At 38.8% G+C, this 17,060-nt stretch overlaps 3 protein-coding genes across 3 annotated transcripts; 1 reads left to right on the forward strand and 2 right to left on the reverse strand.

Annotated features, from left to right (window-relative positions):
- Nucleotides 1-2,045: 2,045 nt before the first annotated feature.
- LOC113749384 (AT-hook motif nuclear-localized protein 10) lies at nt 2,046-7,932 on the forward strand. Its single transcript, XM_027293094.1, has 6 exons — nt 2,046-2,248; nt 3,061-3,668; nt 4,884-4,936; nt 5,787-5,918; nt 6,470-6,631; nt 7,364-7,932. Exons 2-6 carry the CDS (start codon nt 3,107-3,109, stop codon nt 7,589-7,591), a joined length of 1,137 nt encoding a protein of 378 aa, XP_027148895.1. The 5' UTR covers nt 2,046-2,248; nt 3,061-3,106; the 3' UTR covers nt 7,592-7,932.
- Nucleotides 7,933-8,269: 337 nt separating this feature from the next.
- On the reverse strand, nt 8,270-11,781 carry LOC113749983 (short-chain dehydrogenase/reductase family 42E member 1). The gene is made up of 5 exons (XM_027293878.1): nt 11,352-11,781; nt 10,639-10,981; nt 9,952-10,229; nt 9,556-9,752; nt 8,270-8,945 (listed from the first exon to the last, which is right to left on the reverse strand). The coding sequence occupies exons 1-5, from the start codon at nt 11,539-11,541 to the stop codon at nt 8,511-8,513; spliced, it is 1,443 nt and encodes a 480-aa protein (XP_027149679.1). The 5' UTR covers nt 11,542-11,781; the 3' UTR covers nt 8,270-8,510.
- Nucleotides 11,782-12,152: 371 nt separating this feature from the next.
- Nucleotides 12,153-13,111, reverse strand: LOC113750056 (heavy metal-associated isoprenylated plant protein 28-like). The gene is made up of 3 exons (XM_027293973.1): nt 12,962-13,111; nt 12,735-12,807; nt 12,153-12,635 (listed from the first exon to the last, which is right to left on the reverse strand). Exons 1-3 carry the CDS (start codon nt 12,965-12,967, stop codon nt 12,427-12,429), a joined length of 288 nt encoding a protein of 95 aa, XP_027149774.1. The 5' UTR covers nt 12,968-13,111; the 3' UTR covers nt 12,153-12,426.
- Nucleotides 13,112-17,060: the final 3,949 nt, after the last annotated feature.

The following is a 17,060-nucleotide window of genomic DNA, read 5'->3' on the forward strand; positions in this document are numbered from 1 at the left end:
GCAAAATATATAAAATGTAATTTTATATGCATACGATATAACTCACTTTCAACAACGTGTAATTATAGAATAAATTTTTATAGATCCCACGCATGATTTGAAAAACGATGTACAAGATGAAATCTGAACCTTATATATACATATATATATATATATATATTTTGGCCAAATATTGACCGTAAACTTTCAGGAACGGTTGTTTCATGCACGGTAACCCTGATAATCGGAGGAGGAGGCCACTAAAATTTTGTTCTATAGTTACACGTTATTAAAAGTGAGTTACATCGTATGCATACATAGTTACATCTTATGCATTTTATACAAAATCGACCCAAACGGTTTTCTTGACAATCGTTCGAGTCTCGTGTCGTGTCTCCAACAATCAGCTCAATTTCCGCGTCTCTAAATTGGGGAGATGCATTTGTATTGATATTAGAGGGAGGTTATTTGGAAATTTTTTTTTTCGAATTACGAGCTATTATAGAGGAAATTTGTGTGATGTGATGTGATGTATGTGAGTATAAAGAATTTAAAAGAAAAAAACTTAGGGAGAAAAAAGTTTTCCAAATCATTAACGACTTTGCTTTTTTTTTTTTTTTTTTTTTTTATACGACGGACATCATCTCAAAGGAAATTTCTTCAGTTGAAAGAAACTAAATAATGGTAGACACGCAAAGTATTAGTAGAAAGGACCATTTATTGATTGATTGGTAGGCACACTGCTAATCTTTCAGCAAATGGAAAGTGCGACGCACCCGCATTAGACAAGGGTCAGTCGGGTAGAACTTATGTAGAAGCGCAGCGCTCTTAAACTACTCTCCCTACTAATTTAATTTAAAACTACTTACTACACTCTACAGAGATATATAATATACTACTTATATGCTACTACCAGTAGTAGTAGTAGTGTATTACCTGATGTATATTTGAGAATATACGCATTTGAATTCCCTGTAACCTATCATTCCTTGCTGCCTCTATCCATATGATTAATCAATCTCTCAATTCGTTGGTTTCGGCGCTGTGTATACAATGTGCTATTGCCTAAATAGGAGCAGTATTTAATTTATTAGTGCTAAATTTAGTGTGTTTGGATTGTAAGTTATTTGCCCAAATATATTTGCTTACATCACCATTACAATTTCCAATACACCTTTTTATCTTCCCAATTACCTTTTTATCTCACATACATCACGTCACAAAAAGTGCTACAGTAAAAATATCTCAAATAACTTACAATCCAAACACACGCGCATTTACAATTTCATTTTGATGAAAAGAATGATTTTTTTTTTAATTTTCAGCAACGACGCAGTATATCTGATTAGATTAAAGGGATTTTCTTCTGATACTTTTTTTCATTATAGATAGCGTTCGAACTCCCGACTTCTAAATCAAAGAGGGATTTAATCCTTTTTTTGATGGTCACTGAGCAACAAAACAACAGTGAAGCAAATTTTAGAGAGAAACTTTCACACACAGTACGTGTACGGTGGATGGATAACGTAATGCAATGAATATTAGTACTATTAATATATTACTCACAACAGCGACGCAGATCTGACTTCTGATACTTTTTTTCATTATAGATAGCGTTCGATCCCGACCTCTAAATCAAAGAAAAAAAAAAAAAAAAAAAAGGAAAGAGGCGGAGGTGACTGCAATAATGCATCCAAAATGATCCAAATCAAAAGACAAGTATTAATTGGTCGTAATAATAATAGTAATAGCACAGCAATTTAAGCGCGAGAGTGAGCGAGTAGTACATTTTTTTTTTCTTTTTTCTTTTTAAGTAAGCAAGCAATTGAATGCCGAATCTCTCTCTCCCCAAAATGCAACAATAAAATATTTTAGGCCGCCCGCTACTCAAACTGAAGAAACGAATCCTTGCTAAAATGGGAAGAAGTAGTGGAAGATTCAGTGAGAGGTGGTGATTTGGGACAAAAGTTTACTTACCCCCGGAGATAGATAGATATCCGGTCCGGGCCTCTAATCCCTCCTCCCAGAAACAGAAAAAATCACAAATATATATATAAGTTAAAAAAAAAAAAAATTACACCGCACCCCTAATTTTTAATTTCACCCTCCCCACACCAAATCCCAAAACCCCCTTCTCCTTCTCACTCCCTCTCTTTCATACTGGACTGCTACTGTATTATTTACCAACCAAATTCTCTTTCTTCCCCATTCTCATCCCTGGATTCTATCCTCCGCCATTTCCGCTTACCTTTTTCCCGTATCTTTGTTGGTAAGCAATTTTCCTCCTTTTTTTTTTGTTTTTTAATTTTCTCTGAATTTTTTCTGTTGTTGTTATTTTTTTTTTTACTATTTTCTTTTCAATTTTGTTGTGAGTTTTTCCATTTAAAAAAAAAAAGAGAGAAAGAAGAAAAAGAAAAAGAAAAAGAAGAGAAGAGAAAGGCCCCTGAGTAAAAGACCCAAAAATCAGCTACTACAATTCTGCAAAAATGAAAATATCATCATCCTGGTCGTTTTGGCTGGATTTTCTTCCAGCTCTGGGGTTTCTGGTTTCCTGCCCCATTTTCGTTTTATTTGATCTGTTCAAAACTTCGGACATTCCTCCCCTGCACATCTCTTTTTTTCTGTTTCTTAAAAGCCATTTTGCTTTCCACTCCCACACCGACCATTTTACGCTTCTTCCTCTACGTTCCACTTTTGTTTTATATGTATTATGTTTTTTTGTTTGCTAGTTTTTTCACTTCTGCTAAACCTTGAAATTCCCAATTCCTTTCCTTCCCAAAATTCTACTTACTAGTATAAGCTTTCAAATTTATAAAGCTTTCAAATTTATATTTTTGTATTTATTTTTGTTATAACTAGCAGCAGCATAACTTGCATAGTTTTGTTTTTTGTTTTTTTTTTTTTTTTGGGGGGGGGGGGGGTGAGCTTCGAAGTAAGTTTAGGGTTTTTTTTTTTTTTTTGGTTGTGTGTGTGTGTGTGGTGAGGAAGCCTAATGTTCTTCCTCCTGAACTGAAGATCAAAATGTTAATGCAGCAGTAAAAAAGTTGACATTTTTTCCCCGTTGTTCCTCTCTCTTTTCAGGTGACCTTTTACTGGGAAAACATTTGTGCGAATTTTTAGAGCAAAAATGTCAGCGTCTGAGGCTGGAGGTGGAGGAGGAGGGGAAGTGATCACTGCTACCACCACCAGGGACAACACCTCATTCTCCCTCCCGTCCATCCAGAAATCTACGCCACCTCCTCCCGCTCCCCCCCAGCCCCAGTCCCTCCTCCACAACCTGTCTTTCGCCTACCCCAACGACCCACCTAATCTCTACAAACCTCCTCTCTCAGCCTCTTCCCCGCCATACCAGCCCGCCACCGCCGACTCCTCCGCCCCTGCCTCCTCTGGTCTGCTGCTTTCTAACAATGTCAACCTCAATTCTGGTGCCGACACCGTCAAGCGCAAGAGAGGAAGGCCCAGAAAGTACGGCCCAGATGGTTCCATAGCCATGGCTCTCGTGCCCTCTCCTCCTCCAACTGCTGCTGCTCCGCCTCCACCTGGCGTACATTTCTCTCCATCACTGCACCAGCCTCCCTCTCTTGCTGTTCCTCCACCTTCTGGAATGCCGTCATCACCGTCACCTTCCACCAAGAAGGCTAGAGGCAGGCCACCTGGTTCTGGCAAAAAGCAACCAGTTGAAGCTTTGGGTATGAATATCAGTTTTTTAATATTTCTGCCTCCATCTTAGATACTTATTTTGATTTTTGTCATGGCCATGGCCACCATATGTATATTTAATTTGTTTGTCCACGTGGTTTGGGGGCTGGTAAACATGGAATGTTTTTCTGCTCCAAGTTTGTCCCTTTTATTTCCTTCGCCACCTTCTATTCTGTGAAAAGCCTAATTGCTGTGGTTTATTTTAATGCTAGTACGTGGCCGACTGCAGAGACTGTAAGTGAGGGACGGAATATTGGTCATCCCTGGAAGTTTGGATCGGCTTTGATCTGGCTCCCAGAATCTTAGCATTATTCTAAAATTACCATTATGCCCTCCTTTCTGCTGGAGCATTTCCTCTTTTACCTTTTAGAATCCCATTACGTGTGCACTTCTCTTGGTCGTATAAATTTCCTCCTCACGTTTATTAATCTAAGCTTTTTTCTAATGCATTTTGAGATCCCTCTATTTGATGTTTCCATGATGATGTATGCTGAGTCTCTATGTTTATGTTTTTCTGGCTGTTAGTAAAACACAGGAAACATATCCTGAACAGGTTGTTTTTAGCCTTTCTCCTCCAATATTGAGTGGAAAATTTCTGCTTTTTAATATTATTATTTCTGCTCTTTTCTGTCCTGTTGCTCATTCTTGCGTGTAGAAGACTTGGACCGTAGAAGAAGTTCCTCAAAGCTTTATGGTCTTTACTTGGTTTAGATGCCTGTGGAGAAAATTGTTGCTTCTGGGAATTTGTATATACTAAAACCTATCCTTTAAATTTTGAGTCTCACTTTATGTGTGTAGATAGATTACTGAATGCCATTCTTTTGTTTCCCTGAAATCGTGGCTTCAATCGTCGGAAATTTTATGGCTAATGTACTTTGGGCTTATTAAAAAGTGAAAAAGTCTACTTATTCTGTTGGTTTTTGACGTCATTGCGAGCCTGATACTGTGTTCTTTTTTCCCTTCATATCTTCTCTCTCTAAAATTGATCTTTTCTGTTGTCAGAGTTGTGTGGCTTCACTGGCTTGTATAGTTTGGGTATTGCAACATGAAAACATGTAGTTATTTTGCCAATTTTCTGAAATGGTTTCAACTTCTGTGTTGCACTAGCCTCTATTATTTCCTTGTATGTGTTCTTATACTTATTTCTGTTGTTGTTTTGGTTCATCCCCTGGAAATTGGTTACTGACAAAAGATTTTGCCTACAGGATCAGTTGGAATAGGATTTACACCGCATGTCATAACTGTCAAAGCTGGGGAGGTTAGCTCTTTAACTCTCTTCTTGCTAACTAGAAAAGCAATAGCGGTGGAAAAGCCAAAATTTGCTTATGTAACTGTATATTGTTAAGGAACTGATGTGAGTGAGCACAAAATCCACACACACACACACACACACAGAGTTCATGTGCAACCAAAATCAATTAGTGGCTTGCAACAGTTGCGCTGTTTTTCTACAAGTCCATGGTATTCTACATTTTCTTTCATGTAGCTGTGGATGCTTTTGTCTTCCGTTGGCTCAATAGATGTGATCTTTGTTTTAAGGGACTGTTGCATGCAGAAAATCTGTGCGGTGAATAATTGAAAACTAAATAATTGTCAGTCTTGTTTGGTTAACTGAAAGCAAGGTACTTCTACTGTCATAAATGTCAACCCTACAAGAGCCATTTGCTGTAATTTCATTTCTGGCATTTTTTGCTTGAGGAAGGTTCTTGCTTGGGAGAATCTCTTCCATATGGGAGTTCTGGAGTGATTAGATTTAGCTTATGCTCAGCAGTGTACCAATTTAGTATCCTTTTTCTAAAAGTTCTTCAATTTTCTGCTTTTGCCTTCTGCAATCATATTTTTTGAGCAATGAATGATGCAGTAGTTGACATGTTGGGTTTTATAGGGGAATGTCTTTATTTTAATTATGTTTATATGGACATGATAGTTGTACTTGGCCTACGGCTCATTAAATCATGCCTTGATGGAAGAAGCTTGATACTTGGACATCAAAGATTCTAAAAGGGCCTCCCTTTCTTTACCATTTTCAAACATTTATCCTGTGGAGAGTGTTTAGTTGAAACAAAAAGCCTAATGGGTTTATCAACCTTATTATTTGCCTTTTGCAGGACGTGTCTGCCAAAATAATGTCCTTTTCTCAGCATGGCCCTAGAGCCGTCTGTATTTTGTCTGCAAATGGGGCCATATCAAATGTGACTCTTCGTCAAACTGCAACATCCGGCGGAACTGCAACTTACGAGGTTTTCAGTGCTTACCTGTTTTATTCATAGTGCTAATTGTGATGGTATGACTGGTGGATAATATTTGATTCTTAGGATGTTAATGCTGGTCAATTTAAAGAGTCTCTCTCGTCCTTTCTCTCTCACACATATTTGCACTGATTATGAGTTACTATTGGATTGATGGACTTTTGATGTATATCTTACACTAACATACATATCCCCTGCCATGATCACAGAGAAGACCTATGACACTCTCCTGGACCACAAGATGCGTTAAGAAATCTAACATGTTAAATTTAGAAAGATTCATTCTTAGCGTGCTATTGTCGTCTGAACTTCTTGCTGCTTGTGTTTGGGAATTAAGAGTTATCTTGGTGTTTATGTTGTTTGCAGATATCCTTCATCTTGAAATGTTATAATCTGAATTATGTCCATGCTTAGTATATGTTTAAATGTTAGCATTTTATCCTTTACTTTGTTGAACTTGCACTTCGTTGGTGGAAATATCTATCTATTCAAACTCAAGTTACATTCTAATTTCTTATTTTTTGTTAACGCTTTCCATGTAGGGTCGGTTTGATATTCTGTCTCTTTCTGGTTCATTTTTGCTATCTGAAGTTGGTGGCCAGCGGAGCAGAACTGGTGGGCTAAGCATCTCATTGGCTGGACCAGATGGACGGGTTCTTGGTGGTTGTGTGGCAGGTCTTCTGACTGCTGCATCCCCTGTTCAGGTTTGTTTTGCACTTGATACGCTCTTTGATTATGACTTGCAGTGGTCTCTGTTGTATCCTCTTTCAGTATGACTTGCAGTGGTTTCTTTTTTTTGTGCTTTCTGTTGTTGGTTTACACATAATACTATTTATTATTTAGCACCTTTACTTCTTATCTAGTTTCCTTAAATTATTGTTGTGATTTAAACTTTGTGTAGTCACATTATGGAATGTACGTAAGCACTCCCGTAGCAAGTCAATTATCGCAAGCTTGAACCTATTTAATTTAAGAGAGAGAGGAAGTCATTGACGTTGAAACTTCATGTGGTCTCAATCATCCTCAAACTTGTGCCATTCGCACATTAATGATGAAAAATTGAACGGAGTAACTGGCTAATGATATATTATTTGCTGCTGTGGTTTTGTAATTTATTTATTTTGCTTCTCATGGGTAAATTGCTATTACCATGTTTGGGACTTGCAGTAATTTGGTGAGGGTAAGTCTTTCAAACAGGCAAATTACCCTTTTTGGCTTTGTATGTACATGTCAAGAGCGCATGATGAATGTTTAACTTGTTATACACTGATTACTCTTGGGGTTTAAGATGATGGAGATGCACTTTCTTTCGATGTAGTTTTATCTTTTGGACTGGGCATACATTAATAATAAGCAGAGTAACACATCGCATTTTTTTGCCCCAACTAAAATCTGTTTATGATTGGACTATGGGAGTGATAATTTCTTCCTTGCAGGTCATTGTTGGCAGTTTTGTGGCTGATGGTCGCAAGGAGTCAAAAACAGTTAACCATGTGGTGGAGCCTTCGCATGCTCCATTGAAGGTTAATCCCAGTGGGGCCAGCAGCCCTCCATCTCGTGGGACTCTCAGTCTCAGTGAATCTTCTGGCAGCCCATTAAATCACAGCACTGGGGCCTGCAATAATGTTAGTGCACAAGCCATGTCTAGCATGCCGTGGAAATAAATATAATACGAGTGAATGAACAGAAGAGGCTAGTTGGCGAGTAGCACATCCTGCTCCTGGGGAGATTGTAGTAATTCAAAACCTAGGTTGTAATTCTAGTTGTGCAGAGTATGGAACCGTAGTGTCATTGTATTGGTGGGGTAGTCAGCCTGCGTTTTATTTCGTGCTTTATTAATTATTAGCTTAAATTTAGGGTTTTAAAGATACTACTGATGTTGTGGTTTAGTTTACTACTGTTGTAGATTTTTTTTTTTTTTTTTGTGCCAATGATAGTGGGCAGGCAGTTTTAGGTTCTGCATTTTCTGTTCTTTCTTGATGCGGAGTAATTTTTCTGCCGCTCTCCTCGGTGATTTTTTCAGTTATAGCCCTTGAACCCTTGAGGAGGATGAAGAAGCGGTAATTTGGTCATAGAACTAGACTCGAGCCTGCAGTGCTTGTTTGTAGGTAATTGAAACGTACAAAAACATTCTGGACTGATTTTTTCGGATCACCACCGTGTAGATTTGATAAAATGAACCACAGACTGCTGCAAGATCCATGTGCTTTCATTTCCCCTTTGCAGACGACCATGTATCCGCCTGGTTGGATTCTGGTACGAGGAAAGTAAATTATGTAGTCTTGTCCGTGATAATCCACCTGATCAGCTGCATCACTAACAAATCTGCAGCTTATCTCTACTCACCAGCAACACCTCAAGGACTCGATTGTACTAGCATTTTACAGAATTAGCTTAAATTCAATAAAATGTTGGAAATGAAGAATAAAATCCAAGCTCATGTAGCATTTAAGAGAGCTAAACTACCCAAAAACACGGAAAACCACCATTTCCATAGCATAAGAATTTGGCATAAATGAGTCGTATCTGTTAGCGGCTTTGGTACGAGCTTTGGAACAGCAGCTCTTTCACCTCAATCTATGCCTATCTTTTGGCTCTCTTCAACAAGAAACGCAAAGAAAAAAACCCCAAAGCAAAAGTTTGCCAAAACCATCCCTTGGAGTTTGCAGGATCCACCTTTTTCGCAAGATTCCAAGCATATATAGCTTCACCAACATGTAATGCAGCCGATATAAGGAAAAGCAACCTCAATGCTGTCACAGAACGCAGGAACAGAAGACTAAAAGATCTAACTAGGGGAGTAGGTCCAAAATCTGGAAGGTAAGCAGCGGCAAATAGTGAAAGCATTCCAATCACACAGAACAGCCATGCATATATTGTAGGCCCATCCAAATTTCTCCTCTTCTTGTCTTGCCAATACGAGATGGTTGCTGCCATACCCTCGCGAGGACTCACCATAGGGATGTACCCAAGCTCCTCTTTTGCTTTCACAAAGGAGAAGTAATGGGTTACACCAACCTGCCAATGCGTAGAATTTCAAGAGATGTTGCCATCAAGTACCTTGACTCACATCTAACTGGAAGAATTAATGTAGAGGAACTGTTTTTTAATTTCCAAAAACAAAACAACCGAAGAAAATCTATTTTCAACTTACTAATATGCACATAAAAGGCATTTCTCAAACTAGTAAATTCTGTTGTGTGTCATAGGAAGTCAAAAACATAAACAAATTAATGCCCCAGAATGAACCTAATCGCTTGTATCCCCTCATGGTATGAGGCATTCACCTCACTCTAGCACCGTATACTGGCTGTAGTGAAGGGGTAACTTAATCAACCGGCAGACAGGATAAGAAGAAAATGTTAAAAGAGTAGAGTTCTCTTGAAGTCTCAGAAACAGACTTCTCCTACTCATATGAAATGATTCATTTTGATCTCACTAAAATTAGTAAAATGTCAAGGAGAGACTATTACGGATTACAGTGATTGCAATGAGAAAACAAAGAGTAACAAGATTGACAATTACGTGGTTGGGTTCCAGTTATTTATTTATGGTATAGCTAGAAAACATATTTTAAGTATAGAGAGAATTAAAGAGATAAAAATTAATTGGCATCTCATAGGTGCACCTTGTACACTTCAGCGGGAAGCATCAGTGGTTGAGGAAGCCATGATCGATTCAACCACGGGTACATAAAACTGTAGAAAGCCCAAAAGAAATTCCCCAAAAGCAGAGCATGGCGAACAGCTAATGACGCCTTTGGGAGTTCATAATCTAAACTATTGAGCAGTGGATGGAGGAACTCGAAACTATTGACTGGAGAACCTGCGCATAAAAGAGCAATCATGAAGCTAGATGACAAGTTAGGTATTATTACTCAAGCAAGTTCAGAATTGTAGTCTTTCAAATGAAGTTCACATGAATAACAGAGATTAGCGTCAGATATCAACCTGATCCAAGAGCCCCATGATAGTAATACAATTTGAGCTAACAAAATCAACTCCGAGCTAAAAATGAAAAATACCGTCAGATATGAAGTAAGGCTGGCCAGCAGCAATGGGAGATCCTTCTTTTCCAGGGATGTCATCCAAAAGTCCCATGCTGGCTAACAGTAGGGCTAGTACAAGGTTGTCCACATAAACCCAGTCAGTTTTCACACTTGGATTTCCAACTCTAAACGGCAGCAGACCTAACTTGGCAAAATTTACAATCCTCGGCAGGTGCCTTTCTTCGCCAGGCCCATAAATTGCAGCAGGACGCACAGCACACGCGTACAGGCATTTTCCATTTTTGTTTGTGTTCCTGTGGACGTAAAAATGTGATACTACTCACTACATAAATGAAGATTCCATAAGGTGAGAATGTTGCAAGCTTTAAAAAAAGTTGCGGTTTTTGAGATACCTAAACTGCACTAAATACAATAGACCAATATCAGAGACACGACGATCATAAATTGTTGGGCAGAAGTATATATTTGTGTAGACTTATGAACTGATAATGCTCAAAACTCAAAGTAGAGTTTTCATCAAGCAATAAATTCACAATAGGATGAGCTGATGCGATTAATTGAGACATGCATTGAAACATGATGATATGCTACTGCAGGCAGTTGGGAGATGGAAAAACATGTTGATTTTGATATTAAAAATAGAAGGCAGGTATGTGCATGTATGATGGTATTGCATAGTAGTAGTAGTATTTATTTAGATACCTGAGGGGGCGGCCATTAGTCTTCAAAACCAGTTGCTCGGCAATAGCTTTACTACGACCATAAGGATCAACGTGGTGATCCATGGGGAAGTAAGGTAGAGTTTCATTGCCATTCACAATTTCTTGTCCACCAAACACAACATTGTAGGTGCTGACATATACAAGCCTGGCGATCCCGTGGTGGAGGCAAGCATCCAAGACATGGCAAGTCCCATTGATGTTCACCTCGTCCACCCGACCGTACTGGAGCATTTCCTTCCCGGACATGCCATAAGAGGCCAGGTGGAATACACAGTCCACCCCGCGCAACGCCTTTTCCACATCTTCTTTGCAAGTAACATCCCCTGATGCATATACATTTATTTTATATATATATATATATATATATCTCGGATAACCCAGCAATTTTAAACTCTGAGGCTAACCAATCAATGGAAAGCTTTCCAATTCAATTTAATAAAAAAATATGCTAGGATGGATACTAACAATTATGATCCCAAGATACAGCATTCTCTAATTTCATCCGGGAAGAATTCATACTTGTCACAAAGGACTAAATTAACTACTCCACGGAAAGAAACAAGTACTTTATACAATAGGAAGGCAAAACTCAGGGAGAATTTTTTTTTTCCTCTTAAAAAGAAAAAATTTTATTTTGGAGTCTCGAGGAGTGAAGAGAAATGTTATAATCATAGGAAGGACATGAGGGGTGACCTTGGATCAAGTGGACTCCCTGTTGGCGGAGGCGGTCGGAGAAGGAAGAGTGGATATTAAGATCAAAGGCCTTGACTGAGAGCGCCCCTCTCCTGACCAGCTCAAGGCAGAGGGCGGAACCCACGAATCCCGCCCCACCCGTAACCACAAACCTCTTTTTCTCTATCCCTTCGTTCTCGCTCAAATGCATCTTTTTCCTCCTCCTCCAATTCTTTCTTTTTTTCTTTTTGCGTGTCCTTTCTTTTGGGGTTTGAGTGTGAAATCTGAGAAATTTTACCCGGCCGCCGGCCGACCAGAACTCTCAAATGGATGATGCCTGAAGCTACTTATAGTTTAGGTTGTGGAAGAGAGAAGAATGCGGCGCTGGTGGGGGCGTTGACTGACAACTTCTTCTGTCCCGTCCCTCTCTCTCTCTCTCTCTAGACTCTTTAGTAGTAGTAATTTAAAAAGCCCTCTGGAGTTCCGCTGGAGTACCCCTCTTTTTTCCTGTCGTCTTCATTATTTGGCGTTTTTTTTGTTTGGGTTTTCAGTTTTCCTCAATGGTAGACCGATTTAGAGATTTCATCGACGGTAAAAAATTGCAATAATTTAGAGATTTAGAGTTTTCCCCTTTTTATTTTTTCTTTATGGGGTTTTTTTTTATTTTTATTTTTTTTTTACAGTGTTAACTTTCTTGAATGGATGACATCACAACAGGCAGGTCAAGTAATCATCATATTTTATGGTACGTTGCAACATCACCACAATTAATAAGAGATTCATTGACCGTAGAAGCCCAAAAGCAACATCAACAAAAATAAATAAATAAATAAAGTTGGTATTTTTTTTTTCCTCATATTTTCGTGGAATGAAAGGAAGGAAAAAGTATGTGCCAAAGCCCTGCATTGATGCAGCCACCGGAATTGCCAGCTGCATACCTCAAAAGTCACTCCGGCGATGATAAAAAACTACTACTACTACTACTACTAAATTAAACGACGAATCATAATTAATTTTCTCCCTAGCTAGCTATTTCTTTAAGGAAACCGAAAGAAAAGCATGTATGTATAGATATATTAGATATGGAGCGAGGAGTCTAGAAGAAGGAGGTGAAATTGTTGAAGGGGAAGGGGGCCGCTGCGGCGGAGGAGGCATATGCATTGAGGAGCAGGAGCTCATTTTGAGGAGACCAGAAATCAGCTCTGAGGCCACCTCTCCTCACTGCTTTCAGGATCTTGTTGCGATGGGGGTATCCGGTCACCGTTACCTTCTCACTCTTTCCATCCACTTCCACTTTCTCTATCCCTGTCCCAATAAATGAATCATATACATGCATTTTCAATACAGTAATACTACTGACTACTATCATCATGTACTATGATCTCAAATGAATAATTTACGTACCCTTCAACTTTGACAGACATTTCCGAAGTCTTTTCTCATGTATCCCAGCCATCTCCACCTTCATTTCTACGGTCTGCCATCCACAAACCCAACAAAAGTTAATACTAATTACTAAGTAATAAAAGGAAAAAAAACTTCCATGAGATCAACGGGTGTATGTTAACTGAAGAATGATCAACGGGGGAAGAATATGTACATATATATATGTATAGTGTTTTATTAATTACCTCCATGAGATTTAAGAATATATGAACCGGAAAACAAGAACGAAACCAAGTGCAGAGAAAGCCTTTGATTTGGAATGATGCTCCAGATCAACCCACGGAGAAGGAACTAATAATGCTGAATCAAGAATATAGCATGTATAAAAACTTCTGGCGGAGGATTCAGGATTGTATCATTGTATTGTGTGTGTGTATATATATATAGCAGAGATTGGGGGCTCAAGAATATAGGTGTCGTCAGTTGTGGGGCTGAATAAAGCAATCTGTCCCTCTCTCTCTTTCAAGTAAGTCTCAAGTCTCAAGATCCAATCTCAAATCATTAGCGTTGACGGGTCCAACCAACCAGCCTTTCCTTCTCCAGAGATGGATCTCCTTTGGCCCCAGACAGACAGACAGGATATTAGCATTTAGCACTACTACTAGTCTACTACTACAAGTAATCCAAGACTTCAACGCTAAATCCTTTCTCACAACTCTAAATCCCATGCACTGAACTCACGTATGTATTTAATCCGACAGATAAACTAGTTACTGTACTTTGTTTCATTCTGACAGCGCATGCCCATTCATTGTTATTGCTAGTCATTATACATAGTATATAAGAAGAAGAAAAAAAAAAATTGGAAAAGGCATGGAAAGTGATAGTGCTAGAGGAATATAACATTAGCATATTTGCGGGCATATCTAGGTGAGCAATAAACCAAGGAGCACGTTTGGAATCTCTTCTTCTTCTTTTTTCTTTTCTTTCTTCTTTTGCCTCCTCCCCCGCCCCCTTAACCCAAAAAACAAAGGGTCTTATTGTTGCTCAATTTGCTTCTAATATTCTTGCGTACTCGGATGGGAATTAATGTAAAGAAACACTCAAAAAGAGTTGGGAGGGGACCATTAATGTCGACTATATATGCATGGTCATTTGTGCACTAATATTTTCAGCAATTAAGCTGCCACGAAAAGCCATTGGATGGAGCCCCCTCCCTCCCTCCTACTCCCCCCAGAAAACCACCCCCAACCCGACTGTAAAAGTGGGTAAAGTTGTTACTATACTAATATATTGGAAGATGCAGATGCAATGGGATTCCTCACATATATATATATATATATATGTATATCAAAGGAAGCAAAAGGAATGTTGAGGAATATTCATTATCCCGCTGCTGCTGCTGCTGCATCGTCTCCGTTCACTTTCCGAAGCCAAATTAAAGCAGCACGCAGCACATCTTTCTAGAGTTCTTTTTTTTTTTTTTCCGGGTTGAGACAGACAACATCTTTCTAGAGTTCTGTGTAGCCCTTATAATTAGCAGTAATATTTATGCTTGTGCGTTTTGGTCAAATGATTTTAAACACACTCGCAAATAAGTCAAAACTCTCATCAACTCTTGCAACCCCGTCATGCCCGATCCGGTTACTAATCATTCAGGTAACCAATGAACTTAATGATGAGTAGTTGCTACTAATTCATTTGAGGAAATTTCCAGTACCTTGGATTTTCTAGTAACCCAATTTGAGTTTACCATTAACTTGTTAGCCTGCCTGCCATTAATTACAATTTTTTTTTTTGTGTTATTTACTTTTAGTTGCTTCGCGAAATTGTGACTTTGTTCGTACAATGAATGACCAAATCCTACTCACAAGTAAATTCTACTCTTCTGTTGGTAATCTCAAGTCAAAGGTAACTCTGAATTATCAAATTCCTCAAAGTGACAACCAGACTACTACATAGTGACACAAATAATTAATTTAGGTGTAGGTTTTGCCTCCATTAATTACGTCTCTAGCTAATAGTAGTGTCGATTAAGTTCTCAATTACTAGCTATATGTACGTCTTAATTAATTCTCTCATTTTCTTCAAACAACCAAATTCATCTTTGAAACACTACTACTGTATTTTCTTTTGATATTATAAGACTAAATTAATTAATTTATGTTGCTAATGATGGAAATTACGTACATCCATCGGAGAGATACTTTTAGCAGTTTCTTTCTTTGATGTTTTCATCCTTTCTCTTTTTTTTTCTCTTTCTGAAATTTAGCTATATCATTAGCTATATAGCATCATCATCTTAGAATTATATCATTGCAGTACGTACTGCTTACAAGTTGCTTGGGACCGGATGTTATCATAGGCAGCATGCATGAATCTGAACTCGTACGTCAATTGAAATTGATTTACTATCCATAAATATTCCTTTAATTATCGATGCCATTTGTTTCTTTATAGAGAGTTTTTGATTTATTTTTTTGGTAGATGATAGGTTAACATAACCATTACTCACTTTTTTGCCCTTTTAATTGCGTGTTATCTCTGACTCACTTCACAATTCACAACCACTGATGCTGATGAAGAATCAATAATATGATATGTAGCTAGATTCATCATTCACTAATTACTCATTTGGTTTTTAATTAAAACTATTGCTTTGAAGTTTTTAAATTGAGCAAGTCTCATGTGTAGCTGCTATGTATGCAGCAGCATTAATAATATTAATGTAGTACTAGTGATTAATTACCAAAGTCTGTAGAGCATAGAAGATATATAGCTTGGGGCTGTATATATATATATGAGGAAAAGAAATGTATCGGATGTTATGTTGATGGGAGTTGCCAGAAAAGGAATTTCAGGGCCTCCTGATCGAGAAGCCGGTTCCGGGTTACCAAAAAAAAAAAAGAAGAAGGAGGAGTCTATTACTCTGTTCGTGTAACCTTGCCTGGTCGTCGGATCGATCTGTGCAAGTAATTCTCATTCATTAAACTCCCGATCTACCCTAGCTTAATTAGCTCCTTACGCTACCCTAGCTCTGGATGATTAGGTACAAAGAAAAAAAAAAAAAAATTAGTGAAGTAACACAATTCAAGGGCATGCCTTTCACGTCTACAAAACCAAACATATCCCATACATACAACTGTGGATTTGGCTCTCAACTCATTGACGAGGGAGATAAATAATGGAACTGGGAGGGGGATTAATGGAAATGATAAATGAACATGGCAGTGCGCACTTGCTTGGTAATAATTGACATATATAGGCCGAAGAATATCAGTGGATGTGTGTTGTTGAGGTGAGTAAAGAAGAAGTAAATATCACTTTATCATCAACTTTCGGTCAAGGAAGGAGGCCGGTTGCGGGTGGTTGTTGGTTGGAGATGGTGCAGGATAGGAGTAGGCAGTAGTACTGGTGGTTGACGAAGCATGCATGGGCTTGGGCTGGAGAGGGTCCTCCTGATCCTGAATCTGACGTGTCGTCCCATAGGCGCCATAGCCGAAGGCTTTGAGCTTGCAGCGTTCGAAATCGGTGTATCTCAGGTGGGGACAACTCTCCATTGGCAACCCAGCGTTAATCCTTCAGGCTGATTCTGATGCTGCTGCAGGTGGGACTCGGAGGAACAGCAGTAATATTGCTGGTCGCTGTTGGCCTGCAGCTCCCTCATCCTGATCATCATCATCTTGACGTTGGATCTGCTGCTGTTGCAGTTGAGGGTTGGACGACATTTTCTATCTCATCAACACCACACGATATCCCATCTTTATCATAAAAATCATCTCCTACTCACTCAATCACCCACTCACTCGGTAGAGAGCTCTTCTTGTAGGAACAACTTCCGTACGTCCAGAAATGGTACGCTTGATGATCCGCGTTAACCGAATTCCAATACATTCATTCTTTCAGCCTTTAACTTGCTAAGCTCCCGCAATTTGTCATCTCTATCTCCTCTCCATATAGGATATAGCCAGGCCAGCCAACAAAATATATATTATGACCACTACACTACGTCTTTTTTCTTCTTCAAATTGCCATTTTAAGTCAACACTTGAACATGCAAAAGTCAATTGCCATTTTAAGTCAACTAGTTAATTCCTTAAAAATGTAGATTCATCCCATTTGTACACGTGTCACGGTTACTACAGTGAATTGAACAGTACTAATGCAGCAGAAGAAGGAGGAGGAGAACGAGTAGTACGTAACACTACTTTTATTACCACTAATTAAATTTCGTCACCTCACGATTAGCAATTCGGGTAGGGACCGTAGCAATTCCACGATGATGCATCAAATCATCCACCAGGTTGGTTGGTTGGTTATCTCGACACGCAACTCATTGTAGCT

This window comes from Coffea eugenioides, chromosome 10, assembly GCF_003713205.1.
Source record: "Coffea eugenioides isolate CCC68of chromosome 10, Ceug_1.0, whole genome shotgun sequence".
NCBI classification, from domain to species: Eukaryota; Viridiplantae; Streptophyta; class Magnoliopsida; order Gentianales; family Rubiaceae; genus Coffea; species Coffea eugenioides.

Bases quoted from the DNA above. Each gene is read 5' to 3' on its own strand.
- LOC113749384 (XM_027293094.1), top strand. From the start codon at position 3,107: ATGTCAGCGTCTGAGGCTGGAGGTGGAGGAGGAGGGGAAGTGATCACT. The intron at 4,937-5,786 runs GTTAGCTCTTTA...TGCCTTTTGCAG, and splicing joins TAACTGTCAAAGCTGGGGAG to GACGTGTCTGCCAAAATAAT. The intron at 5,919-6,469 runs GTTTTCAGTGCT...CTTTCCATGTAG, and splicing joins GCGGAACTGCAACTTACGAG to GGTCGGTTTGATATTCTGTC.
- LOC113750056 (XM_027293973.1), bottom strand. The intron at 12,636-12,734 runs GTACGTAAATTA...TTATTGGGACAG, and splicing joins ATGTCTGTCAAAGTTGAAGG to GGATAGAGAAAGTGGAAGTG.
- LOC113749983 (XM_027293878.1), bottom strand. From the start codon at position 11,541: ATGCATTTGAGCGAGAACGAAGGGATAGAGAAAAAGAGGTTTGTGGTT. The intron at 10,230-10,638 runs GTATCTAAATAA...TTACGTCCACAG, and splicing joins ACTAATGGCCGCCCCCTCAG to GAACACAAACAAAAATGGAA. The intron at 9,753-9,951 runs GTATTTTTCATT...TTTTATGCGCAG, and splicing joins GCCTTACTTCATATCTGACG to GTTCTCCAGTCAATAGTTTC.